Below are 19986 nucleotides of genomic sequence, written 5' to 3' on the forward strand. Positions count from 1 at the left end.
TCTGCTACATTATCCACCAGTAGACATCGTGAAGGTCTTTCGGGTTCTTGTTTGTGGCTTAATCGAATCGGGTCGATTGTAGATTACCTCTGCCCCTGTTTCAGAAGCCCGCTAGTCCTTGATCTTTTTGAATTCTTTTAAATACACTGTGCAGACATTCTGTATCTTTGCTTTCACCCATTTAGGGCACGCTTCAGTGTGGAATAGCTTACTATATTCCACTAGCTCCTCATACGCAGCCACCTTCTTCTGTTTGTTACAATAGTCGCGGGACTTTACTTTCCATAGACATTTGCGATCATAAGTCTCGAGGAAGCCAATGAGAAACTCGCGCTCTTTTTCGCTTGACATAATGCTGTGAAAAATAAATATTAAAAATGATTAATAGAAACACTCGGTGGAGGGGAGTGGCCAGGAAAGGTGACAACAAATTGTTCATTGTCCATAAAATCGCTCATCGTGCATACACACGGAACGATGTGTGCCAAATCGTGAAAGATTGGTCGTGATCTTTCTGAGATCACACGACCAACGACCAGCAGGAACACGCATATTTGATTTTATAAGGGTTGGTTTTGAGAAAATTAAGTAATAATTCCAAGGTTTCGGATAGGGGTAGGGTGTGATTTGTAGTAGTAAATTATGTCTGAGCTGCAAATACACGAAAAAGATAGTCTGTAATTGCTGAAATGATTAGAGGACTCCACCAGGATCAAAAACATCTTGTATTTTAGCTATCCCTGCATCTCTCCATCTCAGGAAGGCAGTTTCCCCAATTGTGACATATTTCGTAAAACATGGGCAGCCTTGATTTCTATTCATTGCGATCCACAACTAATAAGTGTTGCGGAAAATTAATTTTTGAAGAATAGTCTGATGGAGTTTAGATCTGGGCATTTGTAACAGGGTTCCCGGGGAATAAGGTGTGAAAAGTTCTCTCGTGCTAGTTTGTTAAACGTAGGGCTATCCAGTAGCCATGCCACGATATAGTGAAACAAGGCACCGTGTTGAAAAGCTGCAATATCCAGGAAGCCCATACCTTCAAGCGATTTACCTCTGGTTAATTTCTGAAGGCCTGTATAAAGTTTTTTTTACCTTGCCACATTAATCTAAGGAACCACTGTACACATTAACGCAAATCAGGAGCAGTCAATCTAATGGGAAGCATTTGCATGATGTATTTTAATTTGGGAAAATCACTGAATTAATTACTGCATTTCTGCCAAGTAACTATAGGGGAGATGTAACCAATTGGAAATAAGTTTCTCAATGAAGACCAAAGCCGCAGTATAGATGGCTGCATATAGACTCCGAAGGGAGCTGGGTAAATAAATTCTCAAATATTTAATTTTATCAGACACTAATTTAGAGGTAGAAGAGATAGCGGTACAGGAAGACAATTGTAATGCTCCGCAGAATGTTCAGATTTATCATAATTTTATACTCTGCAAATAAACTAAATTGATAATTAGAGCCTATTCATAGTCTACTCTAGAATAATTGTGTCAAATATGTAATGATATAGCCAAAGGCTCAAGGGCTAGGTCAAAGAGTAGAGGAGACAAGGGGCAGACATTTTTTCGTCCCTCATTGTATCATAAAGGGCTGGGACAAATGTCCATTGACCAAAATGTGGGTGTAAGGGTTAAAGTATAGAGACTTTAGTAAGTTTAATTAGACATCCAGGAACCCAAACCTCTCAAGGGTGTCAAACAGATGTACCCATGTGACCATGTCAAAAGCTTTTTCTGCATCTAATGATAACTAGACCCAGGGTGATAACTAGACCCAGGGAGCTAGATCCCCATGTCTGAAAATGCTGCATAAGTGTCAGCACTTTGTGCACATTCGTCACAGAATGGAGACCTCAGACGAAGCCCTTCTGGTCCTCGTGAACGATGTAGTAAATAGACCCCATAATGACTTGTTTTACTTCATCCTCAGTTATGGGAGCAGTTAGGGCATCCACCAGTATAAAAGTAAATTGATGTAGGCGAATAGAGTACCAGAATTCTTTTTTGCTATCTAAAGGTATAGACTCTTAAGAGTATAGGGTAGTATAAAACTCAGTAGAGGTTTGGATAATATTGGGGCCACTAATCTATAGGGTCCCCGCTGAATTTCTCAGAGCAGCAATAGTAGCCAGGAGGCATTGACCTTGGAGGTTGTGGGAGAGTAGTCTACCTGATTTATTCCCATACATGTAAAACCAGTACCTGGAAGAGGTGCCTCTTGAGAGACAAGATTGTTAAAGGGGTTTTCAGTTTGATCTAAAAAGCAGTGGATAGAGATTCCTTAGTTTTAAGGTAAAGTGAGAAATTGAAGCATTATGGCTACTAATATACAATATGTCCCTCCAGAACCATTTTTGCAGCTTGCCAAAATAAAAGTGGGTCATATTGATGTGCCAAATTATTATGAAGATAATCCTACCACTCAGTAAGCAGGGATGAGTGAAATTGTTTGGCGGTAGCTAGGTATGTGGGGAACCTCTACTGTCAGTGTCCCCCGCTGGGTAGTATTTTCAATGGTAAGCTAAGCCATAACGTGGTCTGAAAGAAAGACCGGCTCTATGTGTATTTTGCCAATGGATGGTATTAATGTGGTGGAAACGAGGAGGTAATCTATACGGGACATTGCCCCGTGGGGAGCTGAGACACAGTTGTATGTGTGCCAAAAAGGAATTCGTAGCTCTCCAAAGATTCATTAGATGCAACTCTTCACTAACATAATGAATACCTATTTGTGAAGTGTTAGAGCGTTTGGAGGTCAAGCCACAACAATCTAGGTCAGCTGAAGCAACAGCATTAAACTCCCTGCTTATTATAATCTTAAAGCACATAAGCATTTTACAATTGTTCTAGAAAATAATGATTCGGGGCATATAATGAACACAAAATAATATGCTGAGTATTAAGAGTGGCATCTAAAATTAAATAGCGGCCATTCGGATCCCCAACCTTGGAATGAAAATCAGCAATGAGGAATAAGCTAGGACCTTAGGCCCTGCTTCAGCAGTGCACGTAAGAGACCTCATGGGTCTCAGGCGGCCGATGTGATTGCAGATTATCCGATGCAGCATCCTTGGACACAGCTCGGATAAGTAATGCATGCAGGAGGTGTGACGCCTCCTGCTGCATTACCATATTACAGCTATTGCAGCAGCTAACATGTTAGCAGCTGTTATAGCTCCTGCGTCCTCTGCTGAATCACCCCTTAGAGCGAAATTTAGCCAGATTCTCATGTTCGGCATCCGTAAGTCGTGTATCCTATAGCATAGCTATATCTACATCAATTTTATATACATACGTAGGGATCTTTGTACGTTTAGCCGTGTAGTTAATTCCCACATTAAAAGTAGACATAAAAATGATTGCCTAACTGGCTCTAATTAAAAATATATAGAAGTACAGGATATACACCAGTGTAGAAAAGTTATAAGGTGTGAGGTTCCAACACCTATAAGTCACATATATTATTACTTAAAAGTAAGTACAATATAATCCATATCCTCTATGTGATTCTCTTCTCTGGTGCAATGTTCCTCCAAGGTACGGAAACCCAAAAAGAATTCAAAGGTAAAAGGTGATTGTGCAGACTTGTAGGAGAACATTTGGATTAATTTGTACAATGCACTCACATTTTCCATATTAAAAAAAGCATGTAACCATTTTGGGTTGTAAGCCTCTAGGACTGTCTTTATTTTCCATATATAAAAAAGAACAGCATATAACCAGATTAGGTGGCAAGCCTCTGGAACCGTCTCACCGCCACGCTTGGATGTCAGATGGTAACATAAGGTCGGTAGATTATGAGTCCTGGACACTCATACACACTGTCACCGGCACAATCCTCACGGTTAGTGTCCCAAGGTTCCTCCAACAATAATAGCGATCACCAGCTCACATTAAAAGTACAAATCTTCAGAGGGGTCATTTTGGATACCTTGGCGGAATTGTAGATGTGCCAAAACCATCAAACAAAGGGTTGAAGATCAGAGCTGACCAGCCTACCTGAGAATTACAGGGCATAAGGTATACATTCCAAAATAAATGACAACTGTTGTGAACGAGGAACTGACTCTGCGGAGACAGGACATAGAATGCAACAAATCAAACAGGAGGATAAGGAAAGGACAAGAAACATAAGGAACAAATGGCATATAAAAAGAAAAACATTCTAATTAAACATGACTAAAGTAATCTCTAGTGCCATTGACTCCTCCACCTCTTCTTGTAGATAAAGTTTGGCTTCCTCAAACAAAAGAATGTCCTTGAAGCCTTTATCCAAGAAAATACGCAGTCGGGCAGGAAAGATTAAGGCAAAACTTCTGTTGTTTTTCATAAATGTCGTGCAAATGGGGGAGAATTCTCTCCTAGCCTTAGCCACCTCAGCTGAAAATTCCTTGAAGAGATATAAGTGATGGCATTCCCATATCACAATTTTCCTTTCTCCGAAAAGCCATCCGGAGATCCTCCTTCTTGGGATAATTGAGGCAACTGAAGATGACTGCTCTAGCATGAGTAGATAGGTTATCTCTGGTTGGATCCAGGCTCGTTCTATCACTAATGAGCCGGATTTGGGTGGAAAGTGGACAAGAGCAGGTAGTGTTTCAGAAACAAAGCTCAGTAAAGACAAATTGGTTAAAACACACAAATTTAACCAATTTGAACAATTTTTTTTGTTTTTTCAGTGTTTAAAACCATATGATCGACTGTCATTTGCTTCCATACATTACCAGGTTTTCATTCCAACCAGCCAGATTGGACATATATCTGACAGAAAATTATATAGTGGATGCCCAGCTTTAGTCATCCACTCTGTTCCAGAGTTGCTGATTGGTTTTGGAGTGCTGGTCAGTATGGTCCTTGAGATGGACTATGAGGGGTATTCAATATGGGAGCAAAAAGTCCATGCTGGACTTTTCACTCCACATCGGAGCTTTCCTGAGATAAAGTATTGGGCGCACGCCTGCTTTATCCCCTTATTCAATTTAAAAGCTACAAAAATGGGAGCCGGCAAAATAGGATTGGCGAAAAAAAAGGGATTTACCTGGAATAAATTGTAGGACCCCCCCTAAAGCTGGCAAAACATGGGGGATCACTATGGGGACCCCCGTTTTAGCCTGCAAATGAAAGTCGGGGTTTTAAATAGCCGCAGCAGGTTTTTTTTTACTGACATTGAAGAAGCGATGCAGAATAGCACTTAGGTTATTTTCTACTTCAGGGTCCATAGGGTATCCACAGGATACCTTGGGGTATAGGCGATGGCGGCAGACATCCAGGCACCACAGAGTAAAATTTTCAGCCTCCCAGGATGCACTGGGGTCCCTCCTATACCCCGCCCCCGAGCCTCAGGCCACTCAGTTTTCGTAGGTGCCTGGCCGGACCAGTCGCACCGTACAGAGGGGGGTCTTTTTAAGGCCCCTGAATATTTCTTCGCAGCTGTGGCTGCACAACTAGAGTGCTCCAGCATAGGACAGTCTGTATTGACGTCCATGCTGTCACTCCTACACCCCGCCAGTACCAGAACGCCGGTACCGATCCGGAGATGCTGGTAGGTAGCTGGGGTCACAGCTAGCGGTGATCCCCGGCTACCTGGACTGTGGCCGGATGCACGGGGAACAAGGTAAGCGGCGGGGTCCCGCGGTGGGCACCCGCCGGTAACACAGTCCTGTTTGGTCCCCAGGCAGGGGGCTCCCTGGGGACCGGCTGCGCGTGGGGCCAGGTACTGATCCTGCGCCTTCCACTAGACCACCAGGGACAGCGGGCCGCAGCATGTGCGGTACAGCGCGGCGTCCCAGGGGTTAATAGCACGCCAGGGGAGAACGCCTTCCCTGTCTCACAGCCGGCGTCTCCCCCGCTGCACAGTGCCATTCCACAGCGGTCTGAGCGGGCTGTGTCAGCGCTCCTCCCCCGGGCCCTGCCTTCTCTCTGCTCCTCGGTGGCCATTTTCTCACTACATGTGCTGGGGATGGCAAACGCTGCTGGAAGCTGATACAGATGCCATTGCGGTCCGGGTCCCCCGCATACCTCTCCTTCAATTAAGGTCAGTGTATGCAGCACTGTTTCCTACCAGGCTCTGGTCTGTGTAGTTGATCGCAGTGCTTGTAATGCAGGATGTTATCTGTGCATTGTATGTGACTTAAATGCTAGCGCTGTTTGCCTGTACTTTCATTTCTGACTGTCAGCCTTTTCCTATCCCTGTTCTTCTGCTACAGCCCTTGCGGTGCGGTGTTGCAGGGTGTTTATTACCTCACAGTAAACGTGGTTTTTCTGTGTGGGAGGTCACATACGCTCCGTTCACACTCCTCATGTCGGAAAGTGAACGAGGATATCCTCTTCCAGCTATAATGTACTGATATCATGTGCAGTTAGCGGAGGGATATGTAGACGCTGAGGGTTTATGGAGGGCATGTTGTATTATATATCACGCCCCATTTCTGTCACTGTGCCTGCACAAAAAAAGGGGACCGCCCTCGGCTGGCTAAGATGCTTACAGCCTTTGTGGGCAACGCCCCCTGCGTTTCCCCATAGGGGTTATCGCAGCCTGTGGTGGTCTCATCACATGCAGGGGTCCCTGGACAGTTGATGGTACCCCAGTGTATCCTGCTTTTCGCCCCCCCAGGTCTCGCAGGAGCCTGTGTGGTTGAATTTATTGTCCAAATGGTATAGCACCTGATGGACGTTTTACAGGGGGAGTCACCATTTCGGCCTTCTAAACGGCCTTTCGGGTCTCAGACGGGTAAAGACATGACGTCTGATGACGGTGACATTATTGACTTTTTCAGACACGAGCCCCTTAGTGCAAAGGAGGCGTAGTCTGGGTCTAAAGTCTATATACCTGGCCTTCTACGGGCAGTCCGTGCGGCTTTGGTTATTACATATCCCCCGTGGCTAAATCCAAATATGCCTTCTTTAAGGATAAGGGTGTTGCCACTGTAATTCCTCTATCTGGTCAGGTGGATCATTTAGAGGAGGCGTGGAAATTCCGGGTAAGCGGTTCCAGCCTCAAAAACGGTTGACCTTTTGCATACCCTTTTTGCGGATAATTACATTTCCGAATGGGAGTTACCTTTACGGGTAGATTCTCATGTTACACGCCTAGTGAGGAGTGCTACGTTGCCCATGCCCTCCAGGTCCTCTTTGAAAGAGGTTCCAGATTGCAAGGTGCAAATATATCTAAAATCCAATATTCCCTTGCTGGAGGGGCTTCCAGGCCGGCTATGGCCGTGTGCTCGGGGGCCAGAGCCATGGAACACTGAGTAGGTAACTGGATCTCTGCACACTGACTCTCCAGCAGAGCAGGTGGATAGTGGCAAATTCTCAGAGACTTTGCCACGTTCATAATGAGACGGTCTTACATATAGCCTACTCCTTTCCAGAATCTCCTCGGCAGCAGTAGCGGCTTGCCGCTCCCTGTGGTTGCGCTCTTGGAAAGCGGACGCAGATTCCATTTGGAATGCTTTGCCATTTACGGGACAAGTCCTGTTTGGCCCTCGTCTGGACGCAATTGTGGCCCTGCAGGCAGCAGCTACGTCTGCGTGTCTGCCATCGGCTACAGTCCCATCAGGGTCTGGGACTTTGTCTTTTCGGCCCTGTGAGGCCAGGGTAAGTCTAAAATACAGCTTTCCAAGACAGTCAGTAGCCAGGAAATCTGCTCAGCCATAAGAACAGGCTTAGAGTACAAGACGTCCTACTCCCAAGTTGGACTATAAGCCTTCAGCCTCACGGGACTGGCCTCCTCTCGGGAGCCCGCAGAGTTGGAGGCCGTCTTCTCCAGTTCGCCCAGTGCTGGTGTCTGACCACCACGGACACTGGGGTAAGAGAAGTATTTTCTTGAAGGTATGTCCTCTCTTCCCGGTAAAAGCCTCCCAGACGGTTTTTCGTTACAGGTCTTCTGTCAATTCAGGACAAGGCCCTGTAATTTTTGAGGGTGTTACACTCTATGCTCCAGGCAGGAGTTATAGTACCTATTCCGTTGCCCCAAAGGGGAACGAGGTATTACTCCATCCTCTTTCTGGTACAGACACCCAATGGGGCTTACCAGGACATTCTCAACCTCGAATCCTTCAACAAATTCTTAAGGGTTCCTCGGTTCGGGAGAGGGACCCTGCATTCCATCTTTCAATGGAGCCTGGGAATTTTGTGGTGTCGTTGGATATATTCAGGGTGACTACCTGAATATCCCTCTTATCTTAGCACACCAGTGTTTTCCTCAGGTTTGCAGTGGTCGATAAGCGTTTCCAGTTTCTGGCATTGCCCCTTGGTCTGGCCTCCGCGCCTCACGGTTTACCAGGGTCATGGTAGTTATGGCAGCCCACCTGCGGATGCAGGGGGTCCGCTTGTTACCCTATCCGAGTGACCTCCTGTTGTTACCACGGTCTCCAGAGATACTTCAGTGCCATATGCAATGGACAATATCTGTGTTGCTACGTTAGGGCTGACTGATAAACTGGAAATGGTCCTCTCTGATTCTTCACAGAGGATGCTCCATATCCCAACATCTGAGGATCTTTGTGATTGAGGAAAAGATCTCTGCAGGCAACTGCGTACCTTTGCCTGTAATGCAGAGTCGCCGAGTGTCTATTCACTTGGCAATGTGGTTCCTGGGTTCCAGGATGTCGCTGTTCGACATGGTGGAGTACCCAGCTTCACTCTAAAGAATTTGATCCTCTCCGGATGGGATGGGTTGCCCCATAGGATAAAGTCAATAGGCTTTCCCCGGAGGTTTGTCTCTCTCTGGCCTGGTGGCTGCAGAAAGCTCACCTAAACAAGGGGCACCCCCTTTGGGATTGCGGACAGGGTCCTTCTGACGACGGACGCCAGTATCCGTGGCTGGGAAGCAGTGACGGGTCCACACTTGTTCCAGGGCAGGTGGACACCAGTAGTTTTTGCGCTTCCCATAAACATCTGAGAACTCTGAGCAGTATTCAAGGTTCTCCAGCATGCAGGACAGGTCCTCCACGGAAATACCGTGCAGGTACAGTGTGACAACGCCATCATGATGGCTTATGTAAGCCACCTAGGAGGTTCCCGAAGTCAGGCGACACTAACAGTGGTGTCCCGAATTCTGGCTTGGGTGGAAGGCTATATCCCTGCCGTCATCGGCAGTGTTCATTCAGGAATCCTCAGATGGAAAGCAGGCTTTCTCAGCCGTCAAGACGTGCATTCAGGGAAATGTCCTCTTTATCAGGAGGTGTTCAATCTTCTGGTGAACAAGTGGAGCCTTTCAGAGATGAGACTCTTCTGATAGACGTAGGTAGGTCCAGTGGACCTTCCAAGTTGTGTACCTCGTCCCTCCGTTATCCCTTCTTCCTCCAGTAATAGCAAGAAGGAGGCACGCTCCTGCTGATAGCTCCAGCGTAGGCCAGATGGCACTATTACTCAGATCTTCGGAGCCTCTCAGTTAACACTCCGAAGCTGTTGCCTCTACGCCCGGACCTGTTGTCTCAGGATCCTGGCTGATACCCAGACCTGGGTTGTCTGTCCTTGACGGTGTGGCGGTGGAGACTGCCCACTTAAGGTCTAGGAGTTTTTCCAGCTCTATAGTTAACAGGGGCTCTGTCCATGCTAAGAGCTCGGAAGTTTTTATCTGCAAGAATTTACCATTAGGTATGGTATACTTTCTTTCAGGTGTCGCCCTAGAGGCTAGGCTCCTCGGGTATTCCGGAGATCCACAGGTTGGCTTTCCTACAGGTGGGCTTAGATAACGGTCTTCGCCTTGCTTACCTGAAGGTGCAGGTTTGTGCCCTGTTAGTATGGTTTCAGTGTAGGATTGCTACTCTTCCTGATGTCTGCACCTTTGTGCAGGGTGTACGTTATATTCAGCATCCCTTTGTTCCACCTGTGGCTCCTTGGGATTTGGCTGTGGTCCTTAGGGCTCTCTGAGGACCGCCATTTGATCCACTGGGCTCAGTGGATTTCAAATGGCTTACGGCTAGGACTGTATTCCTTCTGGCTCTTAATTTGGCCAGTAGGATCTCAGAATGGGAGGCTCTGTCATGTAGACCTCCCTTTTTCTCATCTTTCCTAGGAACAGGGCAGTGCTTGCCTTTACTTCCCCAGTCCTGTCTGCTGGTGAGGCCTATTTGGCTGTGGTACGGGCGCTAAGAATTTAAGTTGACCGTACCAGTCCATTTAGGAAATCAGACTCTCGGTTTTGTCCTTTCTGATTTCCATAAAAAGGGTTGGCCTGCCACTACGCTAACTTTGGCAGGATGGATTCACAGGTCTTCCTGTTCCATCCTCTATTAAAGCTCTTCCACTAGGTCTGTGGGTCCTTCGTGGGCAGCTCGACGTGGCGCCTCAGCGGTGATTGGCAGCCACGTGGTCATCTGTCCATATTTTTGTAAGGTATTATGCTTTTGATACCTTCGCCTCTCCGGATGCTTCCTTTCGGCGGCGGATTCTCCTTACAGCACAGGAGCGTCCCCACCCTTAAAGGATACTGCTTTGGGACATCCCCAAGGTATCCTGTGGATACCCTATGGACCCTGAAGTAGAAAATATGAGATATGGTAAGAACTTACCCTTGTTATCTCTATTTCTACGAAGTCCATAGGGTTCCACAGGACTCCCGCCCTGTCGCACCTGTACTGCAGATGGGCTTTGATCTGGTCACCGGTTTCTCCGTCTCCTTCTGGTGAGAATGTGATTCTTGTGTGTTCCAGACTGTCTTCTCTCTCTTTTTTGCTCCTGCTCCGGCCTATGGCTTGTTACGAAACTGAGTGGCCTGAGGCTCGGGGGCGGGGCATAGGAGAGGGACCCCAGTGCATCCTGGGAGGCTGAAAATTTAACTCTGTGGTGCCTGGATGTCTGCCGCCATCGCCTATACCCCAAGGTATCCTGTGGATCCCTATGGACTTCGTAGAAATAGATAACAAGGGTAAGTTCTTACCATATCTCATATTTTTTTCGTTTTTTTTAAGTGGTCCCATCAAATTTGGGGTACATGAAAATGGGTACTAGCATATTTTTATGTCCCTAAAGTAATTTTTCAAAAATTCTGCAAAAATGCACCTGCCGCAAATAGCCTATTCTAGAAAACACTTGCCGCATACTTGCAGAATAGCCCTGAACCTATTTCCCTATTTATAAACACTTTTTTCCTTTTTTTTTTTTCACCCCAATTTTTTTATTAATTTTTTGGGTTGTCCCTATTTTTTTTTTTTTTTAAACTTTTTTTTTGACAGTCATTTTTAAAATGTCATTCCCAGGGGTGCAGGCTACTTTTTTTAAGCCTGCACCCCTAAACCCCAATTCTGCACTTTTTTTCGCCACCTATTCAGTGGTGAAAAGTTATCCCCGTTTTTTTTTTTCAAAGACTTTTCGAACCTGCGAAAAGTCTTTGAAATTGAATACGGGGATAATTAAAATCGGCGAAAATGACGTCATCGGCGATAATTTATCGCCGATTCCGACCTTTTTGCTCCAAATTGAATACCCCTGTATATCCTGGAAGGCCTCACCTAGCCTGTGCTCATTTGCCTGATCTTTCAGTTCTTTAACACTGGTGGCAAATGTCTCAGCTTGTTGTTGTAACATAGATTACATTGTTTCCTTTATAGTCTTGACATCTCCATAAGAAATAGATCTAGTGGATTGAGAATCTGAGTCATTAGCTGAGGTATCATCTTGCCCAGAGATTTCCGTCAAGAAGGATTCGATTTTCACCTATCTCCTCTGGAGCGTGGTGGTTTTGGGTTAACAAAGTCTTCAAAGTTACAGCTGAAGGCTGACTGAAGTTTGCGTAATCTGCTACAGTGAACACGGGTGGCTAAGGAATATGCACATTAGAGGTAGTTGGAGGTAGAAAGTCACATCTTCACACCAGGGCCACAACAGACCAAATGGGGTTGAGGCAAAATCATGTAAATTACACATCAGAACATCCGTTGCATGTAACAGGAGCAGGCAGAATAAGTAGATCAGGGTAGTTCAGTGGGAAATAAGTGGCGGTACCCTCAGCCACGTGGTGTATGTAATAGCTGTGTATGTAATAAGCAGGGCAGCATCCACAAGGTTTGCAGGAGGTCAGGGTTGAATAGAATGATTCCTGTTAGGATACTTCCATAGAGCAGCACCCTGTAAGTGTGAGCGGGGTGGGGTAGTGTGCAGTGAGCACTGTAAAACTGTGGTGGCTGCAAAGCACAGCAGCAATAGGAATACAAATACCCAGTGTTTGTGTGTGTGAGATAGAGCTGGGCAAATTAAATCCTAAGCGACCTTCTTGTCGGGTCACAATGAAATAAGCAGCTGTCAGCTCTCTGAGAAGCCACAGAGGGGTTTCCAAGTTGGTTGCCGGGTCCAGCCGTCAGGAGCCACGGGGTACCAATAAAGGTGCAGCAGGATCTTGCTGCCTGCCGCTTCTGGCGGCGGGAGCAGCAGGACAATAGGCTGGGTGGGTAAGCTGAAAGCCGCACGGTCTCGTAAATCGAGCCCACGGCTTCAGGCACCGAACTAGGCCGCAGTGGAAACTGGTGTCCAGACACTTCAGGAGGCAGCCAAAATGGTCCTTGGATTGAAGGTGGGTTGGAGACACTTAAGATATGTACTTGGGGCACGGGAGACCTCAAAAATGCTCCGATAGTGGCTGAGCAGGGAGAACTCTATGGAACACTTCTACTTCAGTGTCTAGTCAGGCCACATTCCCACAGTGTCTCTCTTTATACGTTTCCTCCTCCGCTTATGGTTAGGCACACTCGTGTTTATGGGGAGATGTAATTTGAAAGTGTGAAACTCGCATTGAAACTATAAGGGGGAAACTATAATGGTACTTAGTTGTAAAAGTGACTACCTTGTATTGCTGTTTTTTTGTATGATTTGGCTGACAAAGGGGGTTGCAGCTGTCCTCAAACCAATTCCCCACTTTCAGGTTCACATTAGCCTACATGTTTTAGCGTTGCACTTCTAGAAAACCTTTGTTTCAAAGTATAACTTGGTCGCATGTAGGTTCGGCACATCCTGACTCTGCTCAAATTGCCCTTCTGCTGGAGAAATGCCACAGCCTCCCTCACTGCCTGGGGCACATCTGAAATTTTTGATGATCCCTTCATTCTAACAAACACCACAGTGCAAAAATAGGAACTACTGGAGAACAATTGTTAACAGCAAAAGTACCGAATTACTGTTAACATATCTAATGAGGTGGAGCCAGGTAGAACAGCGGATCACCTGCCATTTTCTTGCCCCAGGAAAGCACCAGAGATCATTATCTGCGTATAAAAAAACTAGACCCATAACAGGTTGTCCCTTTAACAGCAAAGTACCATATAATGGAGGCACAGATATTTATATAGATAAGATGGCACACATTATTTTTAAGAAAACGGACACAGAAAGTACTATTATTGATTAGGGGGCCCCAATTTATTTATTTAAATTATTTTGGTATTTACTGTCAAAGAGGATCTGGGAGAGGCCAGTGGTACTTGGCATTATCCCCGGTATTTAGACCACTAAACAAAGTTTTCTGGCAATTTTCTGGGCTATTTTTCCATTGATAGATTCAGTGATTTGCAACCTCCCAAAAATTGCCACCCATAATTTTTTTTCCTTCCAAAATATCATGAACATATGGAATTTTCTCTGACTTGAGCCAATATTTATTACTGCAGCCTTCATTTACAGAACAGAAATCAGTATAGCTTCTCCAATCACTGTGGTTTCAGAAATCATTGCAGAACAGAAATTATTGCCATGCAGAAATCTGTGCAGACCAACATTGGAGACCATGGCATATGAGAATGTACTTGAAGAAAATTAGTAACGATCAGTGCAGGTGCAGTGTGACAGTTGATCCTCTGACTCACTGCTCTTCTGTTGGAGCTCTGCCTGCCCCCCACTGGTACATATCAGCATGTGCCTTCAGATTATTGCAGTTTTAGGGACTGGAAGACATCCTGAGCAAATTTGCTTAAATAAAAACTTCAAATCAGAGACTCCACGGCATTCTAGGTAGGCACTGTGTAGACCTTCATGGCCCTGACAAACTTCAAACATAGCCAAAAACCAAATTCTGGTCAAACTACACCACCATGCAAAATTTGGTGGCGCTAGGTTTAAAACTCTGGCCATGCATAAAGAACACACAGATACATACATACACACACTTTTGTTGCTTATTGTATAATTTTTTTTCTTTTAAGTATTTTTTCGTTATGTATTGGGTAAGCAAAAATATCATGATTTGTATATGAAATCACTATATTATATTGTAGGGAATGTAAAAGTAAGAGATTATTGATGTGCACCTAGGTCATTGACTAAAGTTTTCATTGGTATTCATAAAAGCCTAGTTATTTGTTTGCAGAAAACCTGTAAAATGTTTTCTTTTCATCTTATTAAAAAAGCTGGCTTTGTGCATCCACACTTCACCCTTTAGTCCTGTATATGTTACAGGCGTACTGTAATGACTTTTGCAATTACTTTTTATATAGCATTGATGTGTTTTTTAAAATTTCTATCTTTGAATTGTTATGTTGCAAAGTTGTTTTTATCAAAGTAATGGTGCAACACAGGACCATTTTTTTATTAGAATTTCTTCGGATCAGCTCACAGCAACCAAACACTGTTAAGAAAGCTGAATGAGGAGAAAGTAGTGTTTTTCCTTCATCTTCTTGGGCTGGATACCAATGGGCATGCACATAGGCCAGGTTCAAGGTATGTACTTGCCACATTCAGTGAAACTCATTAACGTGTGTGCTTTCTGCTGTGAGGTAGTAACCTGGAAAACATAGCAAGTTTATGAACCGTATAAGCTGTGTGTTGCCAGTTCTATAAATGCATCCATCTGCAGACTGTAATGGCATATGAAATCGCAACCTTTCTGCAACTTGCTGTAGTTACTTTGCAATTGCTGGTCATGCACTAAAAATTTTTCATATTCTGTGAAATATTTGTCATTCAAAGTCCAACACTGCAAGGTAATGAGTTAATAAACCAGACTAATCTGTTGTGAGTTTTAGTTGTCCAGTTATTGGATCATGTCTACAGGAGTAATACAGAATATACATGCAATATTTATAATTAGGGTTCCTATGTTGAAGTATATTGTGATATGAAAGATCTGCACACCTGAACACACTTCATAAACATCATAAAAAAAATCTACAGTGTATATATATAATTTTGCTTAGTATGTTTACATTTATTCACTTATGTTATTTTACCTGCATGAAGCAGTCAAAAAGTGATGCTCCATTATCGGCAGTTCCAATTTAAAACCTTTTTTTTTTTTTTAGTAATTAAAATAATTTAATTCCATAACCATGTAATGAAATAATTTTCCAGAATCACGCTACAAGTTGCGATAACATACCTGGCATTCCATCCTGGCATATGGATTCCTCTCATGTTTATCTGATGCTAAATGAGATTTCTGTCAGTGTTACTGGCTTGTTATTGGCTTCAAATGTCTGCTCTCATGAACATAATCAGACGAGTAAACTGTTAATCAATGGTTTTACTTGACGGATATTGGTGCTGACATCCTGATTTAGTATGTCAATTACAGTGATTTAATGGTAGTGACAGATGAAATATTGCTTTATTTTATTGCACTTTTAATGAATGCACAGATATATATGTATAAGGAGTAATTTGAATCTAATTTATATACCCTTGGCCTTTGCTATAACCAGTGTGTGACACCTACACTATATTGATAAATATATTGACATCTGTGAATTTGATCTGGTTCAGTGCAGGGACTTTATTTGCTTTTGAATTTGCATTGCATTTAAGTTTGTAATTCAGTGAGTAGACTATAGTTGGCTGCAAAGGAGAGAAAAAACTGTGTAATTACTTTTAAACACTTTGTGTAACTGAGACCTCACCATGTGGGCAAGATCAGGGGAGATGTCTGAGCTGTGCAAGGTTTTTGTTTTTCAAAGATACTGTCTGAAAGTGCACCTAGACTCCATATGCCATACCGTGCAAGATGCCTGACGCGAGTGAGCTGCGCCAAGTGCTGTAGCGTAGCGGGCTGCAGATGCAGCGAAACACCACTTAATCTATATCCGAGACGCCGGGCTGTGACTTTAACCACATAGGAATTTGTTTTATAATTTGTAAAGAATATACTGTAGTCTAACAAAAGAAAGGAGGAATCACATTATAGCTTTTCATTTTCTTGAAATCTATTTTAAGATAGATGTATTACAGTAGTACTCTAACACTACAATATTAATATTACTGTACTAATTGTATTAATTATTTCTTTGCCTAATACTCAGTGCTTTCATTTTAGACATTTGTCTTAAGTGAATTACAGTCAGCATGTGTTCTGTGATTGATAATGCCACCCGCTGTACATGTTGTGCTATGTATGCACTTCTAAACAACCATGCAAGGGTGAATACTTCTATCCAAAATGTGAGCGAGTTTATTCATCTCATACCCTAGTCCAGATTGAAGTTAAATGAGCAACTGGAAACACAGAGGTCTACTTACCAAACTGGGCCTGATTCAGAGTGACCTGCAAATTGCCACGTTGCATGCTCATAAATAAATGTGGATATCCGCTTGTGTTCAGAATTGGCCACATCCATGCAGCCACACCACCACATCCATTTATGAAAGTATGCGTCATTGCTGTCTGTGTGCATATGCACTAGTCCTATCCTTTTTGCAGGAGATTGGGCTGAATTGTGCTGGATCGATGCGTGCACTCACCTCTGATAAGCCTGTAATTGCATTCACAAGCCCACAGCACACTAATACCCCTTTTACATCGGAGCTAAAACCCGGGTTTATGAAGGGTTAACCCGGGCAGCTCCCTGGTGTAAAAGGGGAGAGAGTTGCATCGCCGGGTCGAGTGACCCGGCAATCCAACCCAGGTAACTAGCAGGGTTTAACACGGGCTTAGCCCGTGAAACCCTGCTGTGAGAACAGCGCACTCCGGGTCACGATGACCTGGAGTGTGCTGCTAGCCGGTCGATTGGTCCGGCTTCAGTGGCGCTTGGAGATGACGTCATCTCCAAGCGACCACTTTCACTCCGCAAAAGCCGGGTCTATGCAGACCCGACTGCGGTGTGAGCGGCGCTGACTCGGGAATATTCCGAGTCGGCGCCGGCAAAATTCCGAGTCTGATTCGGATAGGAACTTTGTTCCAACTCCGGGTCAGACCCGGATTTTAGGTGGAAAAGGGGTATTATCCTACTTGCAAATTCCCAATTACATCCATTATGCTGAGTCAGGCCCATTCAGAGGAGTTTGCAGCACACAGAGCACGAACTCGTTATAGCCACTGTAGATGGGACAATTCAATGAACAACACTGTGCTATTACATGCAGCAGTCTTAATTCTAGCACCGTGCACCTGTCACAACCTGGTGCAGTTCCTCTATCCTGCTGGAGTATTGCTATCTGCTCTGTTGCTACCAGCACACTCAGCTGATGCAACAAACTGCTGAGATTCAGCAATTTGTGTGCTAGAAGCACCAGAGCAGAGAGTGACACCCCAGGGAGGAAAAAGGAACTGCATGGGTTTTAACAGGTGCAGGGTGCTAGATTGAACACTATTCAGTATGTAACGAAACATTGAGCTATCATACACTGGGTCCAGAGCCGTCATCAGGGGGGAGGATTGCCGGGACTCTAGTCCTGGGCCCATACACTCAGACAGCCCTCCCTCTCTGAGTGTCCCGCTCCTACCGCCAGCCCTCCCTCCCATTCCTACCGCCTGCTCCCCAGCCACTAGTACCCCCGTGCAATGCAGTGACTAGTGACAGGGGGCGCACTTGTACCGTTGTGGAATAAAGATTTTTCTTTTTTGTGAACCGGTGCACGCGTGACGTTATGCCGCTGAAAGGTAGAAGAGCTGCGGCGTGTGGGGGATAAGGCCATGCCAGCCAGAAGAGAAGAAGGTAAGTGTCATGTCAGGGCCGAAACTAGGATATCTCTTACCCTAGCTGGCTAGCTGGCAGAGACAGAAGGGGGGCTGGCTGGCAGAGACAGAAGGGGGCTGGATGGCAGAGAAAGAAGGGGGCTGGCTGGCAGAAACAGAAGGTGGACTGGCTGGTACTGGGGAGACACTGTGGGGCTGGAGTTGCAGAAACACCTGGGGGGGGACTTGTCTGTTTTCTCGGGCTCCAGAATTTCGATGGCAGCCCTGACTGGGTTACGCATTGTATACGGCTCACGCAATGTATTATTACAGCACATTGCTGCTGTGTACATACATTGTATAGTGTATACCCAGCTTTGGAAGTAGATGGATGTTTCTCAAAAATTATTTCAGGCAATTAGAGATACTTTACAATTACAGGGTGCGGTTTTGCTGGAGAAGTGCTCACTATAGTGCAGACAGGAAGCAGGTGTTAGGGGGTGATTCAGCTGCGGACACATTTGCTATCGCAGTTGCTAATGGGATCATTATGAAATACCGCTGGATGCATGTTCAAATCCCGATGCTGGAAGACCGGCAGTGAAGATCCCGACAGCTAAGTATTCTAACTATTTACTAACCTAACCCCCCCCCCCAACCCTAATCCTCCCTTAGGGGTGCCTAAGCCTAATCTCCCCCCCAAGTGCCTGCAGCCTAACCTAAGTCTCCTGGGGGGTTGCCTAACCTTAACCTCCCTCCGGGGGTGCCTAACCATAACCCCCCTTTTCCTAGCCTAAACCTAACCCTCCTGGGGGGGGTGCCTAACCTAACCCCCCCCCCCGCGTGGCTGTCCGCACCCGGTGCCCAGCTTACCTTCGATTGATATGTCAGGCGTTGGGCTCCTGGCGTAGGTAAGATGACAGGCATCGGGAACTCGACGCCTATCATTAGACCCCTGCCGGGATTAGACAGTCGGGAAACCGGCGGTCGGCATTTCGACCGTCTGCTTCCTGACTGCATCCCTTGCTAATATGGTAGCAGCTGCGATAGCATGAATATGGTAATGCAGCATGAGGGTTCATGCCTCCTGCATGCATTATTGATCCGAGCTGCATCCGAGGACACAGCATTGGAACATCTGCGATCCCATCGGCCAGCTGAGTGATCATGGGGTAACGTAAGCCGGCCGCCGCCACAGATGAGTAAAAGATGGAAGTAATTAATAAAATAAAATTGCAGTTACCCCTTTATGGGTATTCTCAACTAATATTTTTAGGTGTACAATTTTATATTAATATATATGAACCTAGCTTGTATTAAAAAAATGATGTCCATCATTCTAAATATATAATCGCAATAAAAAAAAAATATTTAAAATACAGAAAAATAAATAATAACCATCCTATGTGGGTCTCAGACCCCAGATTGCCACACAGTGACATGTATATCATACCACTACTTTACAGATGTCACACAATGCCCTGTTAGACTCAGGTACCTGACATGTTGGTGCCGCTTTGCTGCCATTGTGAACCTGATGGGCCATCACAAGCTTCCCTTACTGCCCACCCCTTCAGTCAGCCATGTGGGTAGCGTTCCTGCTGCATCTTTTTCCACACTGCCTCAGCTTGTGCGCCACAATCTTGGCCATGTCACATGATGCTTTCTCCACCAACTAAGTCCGCTATTCTCACCACCTGACCAGTGCAGCCTGTAGAGAATTAGGGTGCCCTATTTACAGTGGCAGGTGGGGAGTTTGACTGGGGTGGTACACCTGTCAAACTGTAACGCAGGTGTCCTAAGGCAAGCTATCTCCAACTCCCAGGTCACTTTCCAGTACTCTCCACTGCTACAGCTTCTAGCGCTGTCATATCGTATACCCAGCCTTTCCTGCAGTTTTCATAGCTGTATCAATAGTATTCAGGGTTAAGAGTTATTCAGTACTCTGTTTCGTCTGCTGCCTCCGGTGGATCACCACTTCCCTTGTGTGGTCCACTCCTTCAGTATAATCAATAACTAGATCTGTCTCTAGTGGATCTCCACCTACAGATGTGTTTGCACATACATATGTAATATCGGCTCTGTACAGCGGGGGCTACGCCCACATACTGTGAGTAGAGAACACTTGACGGTAAGTATCATGACCTTCCCCCACTC

The 19986-nt window shown here is 45.2% G+C and overlaps 1 protein-coding gene across 5 annotated transcripts in view; it reads left to right on the forward strand.

Annotated features, from left to right (window-relative positions):
• PIGN (phosphatidylinositol glycan anchor biosynthesis class N) overlaps positions 1 to 19986 on the forward strand; it is a 491207-nt gene that overhangs the window by 93966 nt on the left and 377255 nt on the right. For all 5 annotated transcript variants that reach the window (XM_088471817.1, XM_088471818.1, XM_088471815.1 and 2 more), the window contains one exon: positions 14539 to 14663. In XM_088471817.1, coding sequence (XP_088327943.1) covers positions 14539 to 14663 — 125 coding nt within the window. The remainder of the gene's footprint in view (positions 1 to 14538; positions 14664 to 19986) is intronic.

This window comes from Taudactylus pleione, unplaced genomic scaffold, assembly GCF_031769625.1.
Source record: "Taudactylus pleione unplaced genomic scaffold, aTauple2 ptg000116l, whole genome shotgun sequence".
In the NCBI taxonomy this organism is placed as follows: domain Eukaryota; kingdom Metazoa; phylum Chordata; class Amphibia; order Anura; family Myobatrachidae; genus Taudactylus; species Taudactylus pleione.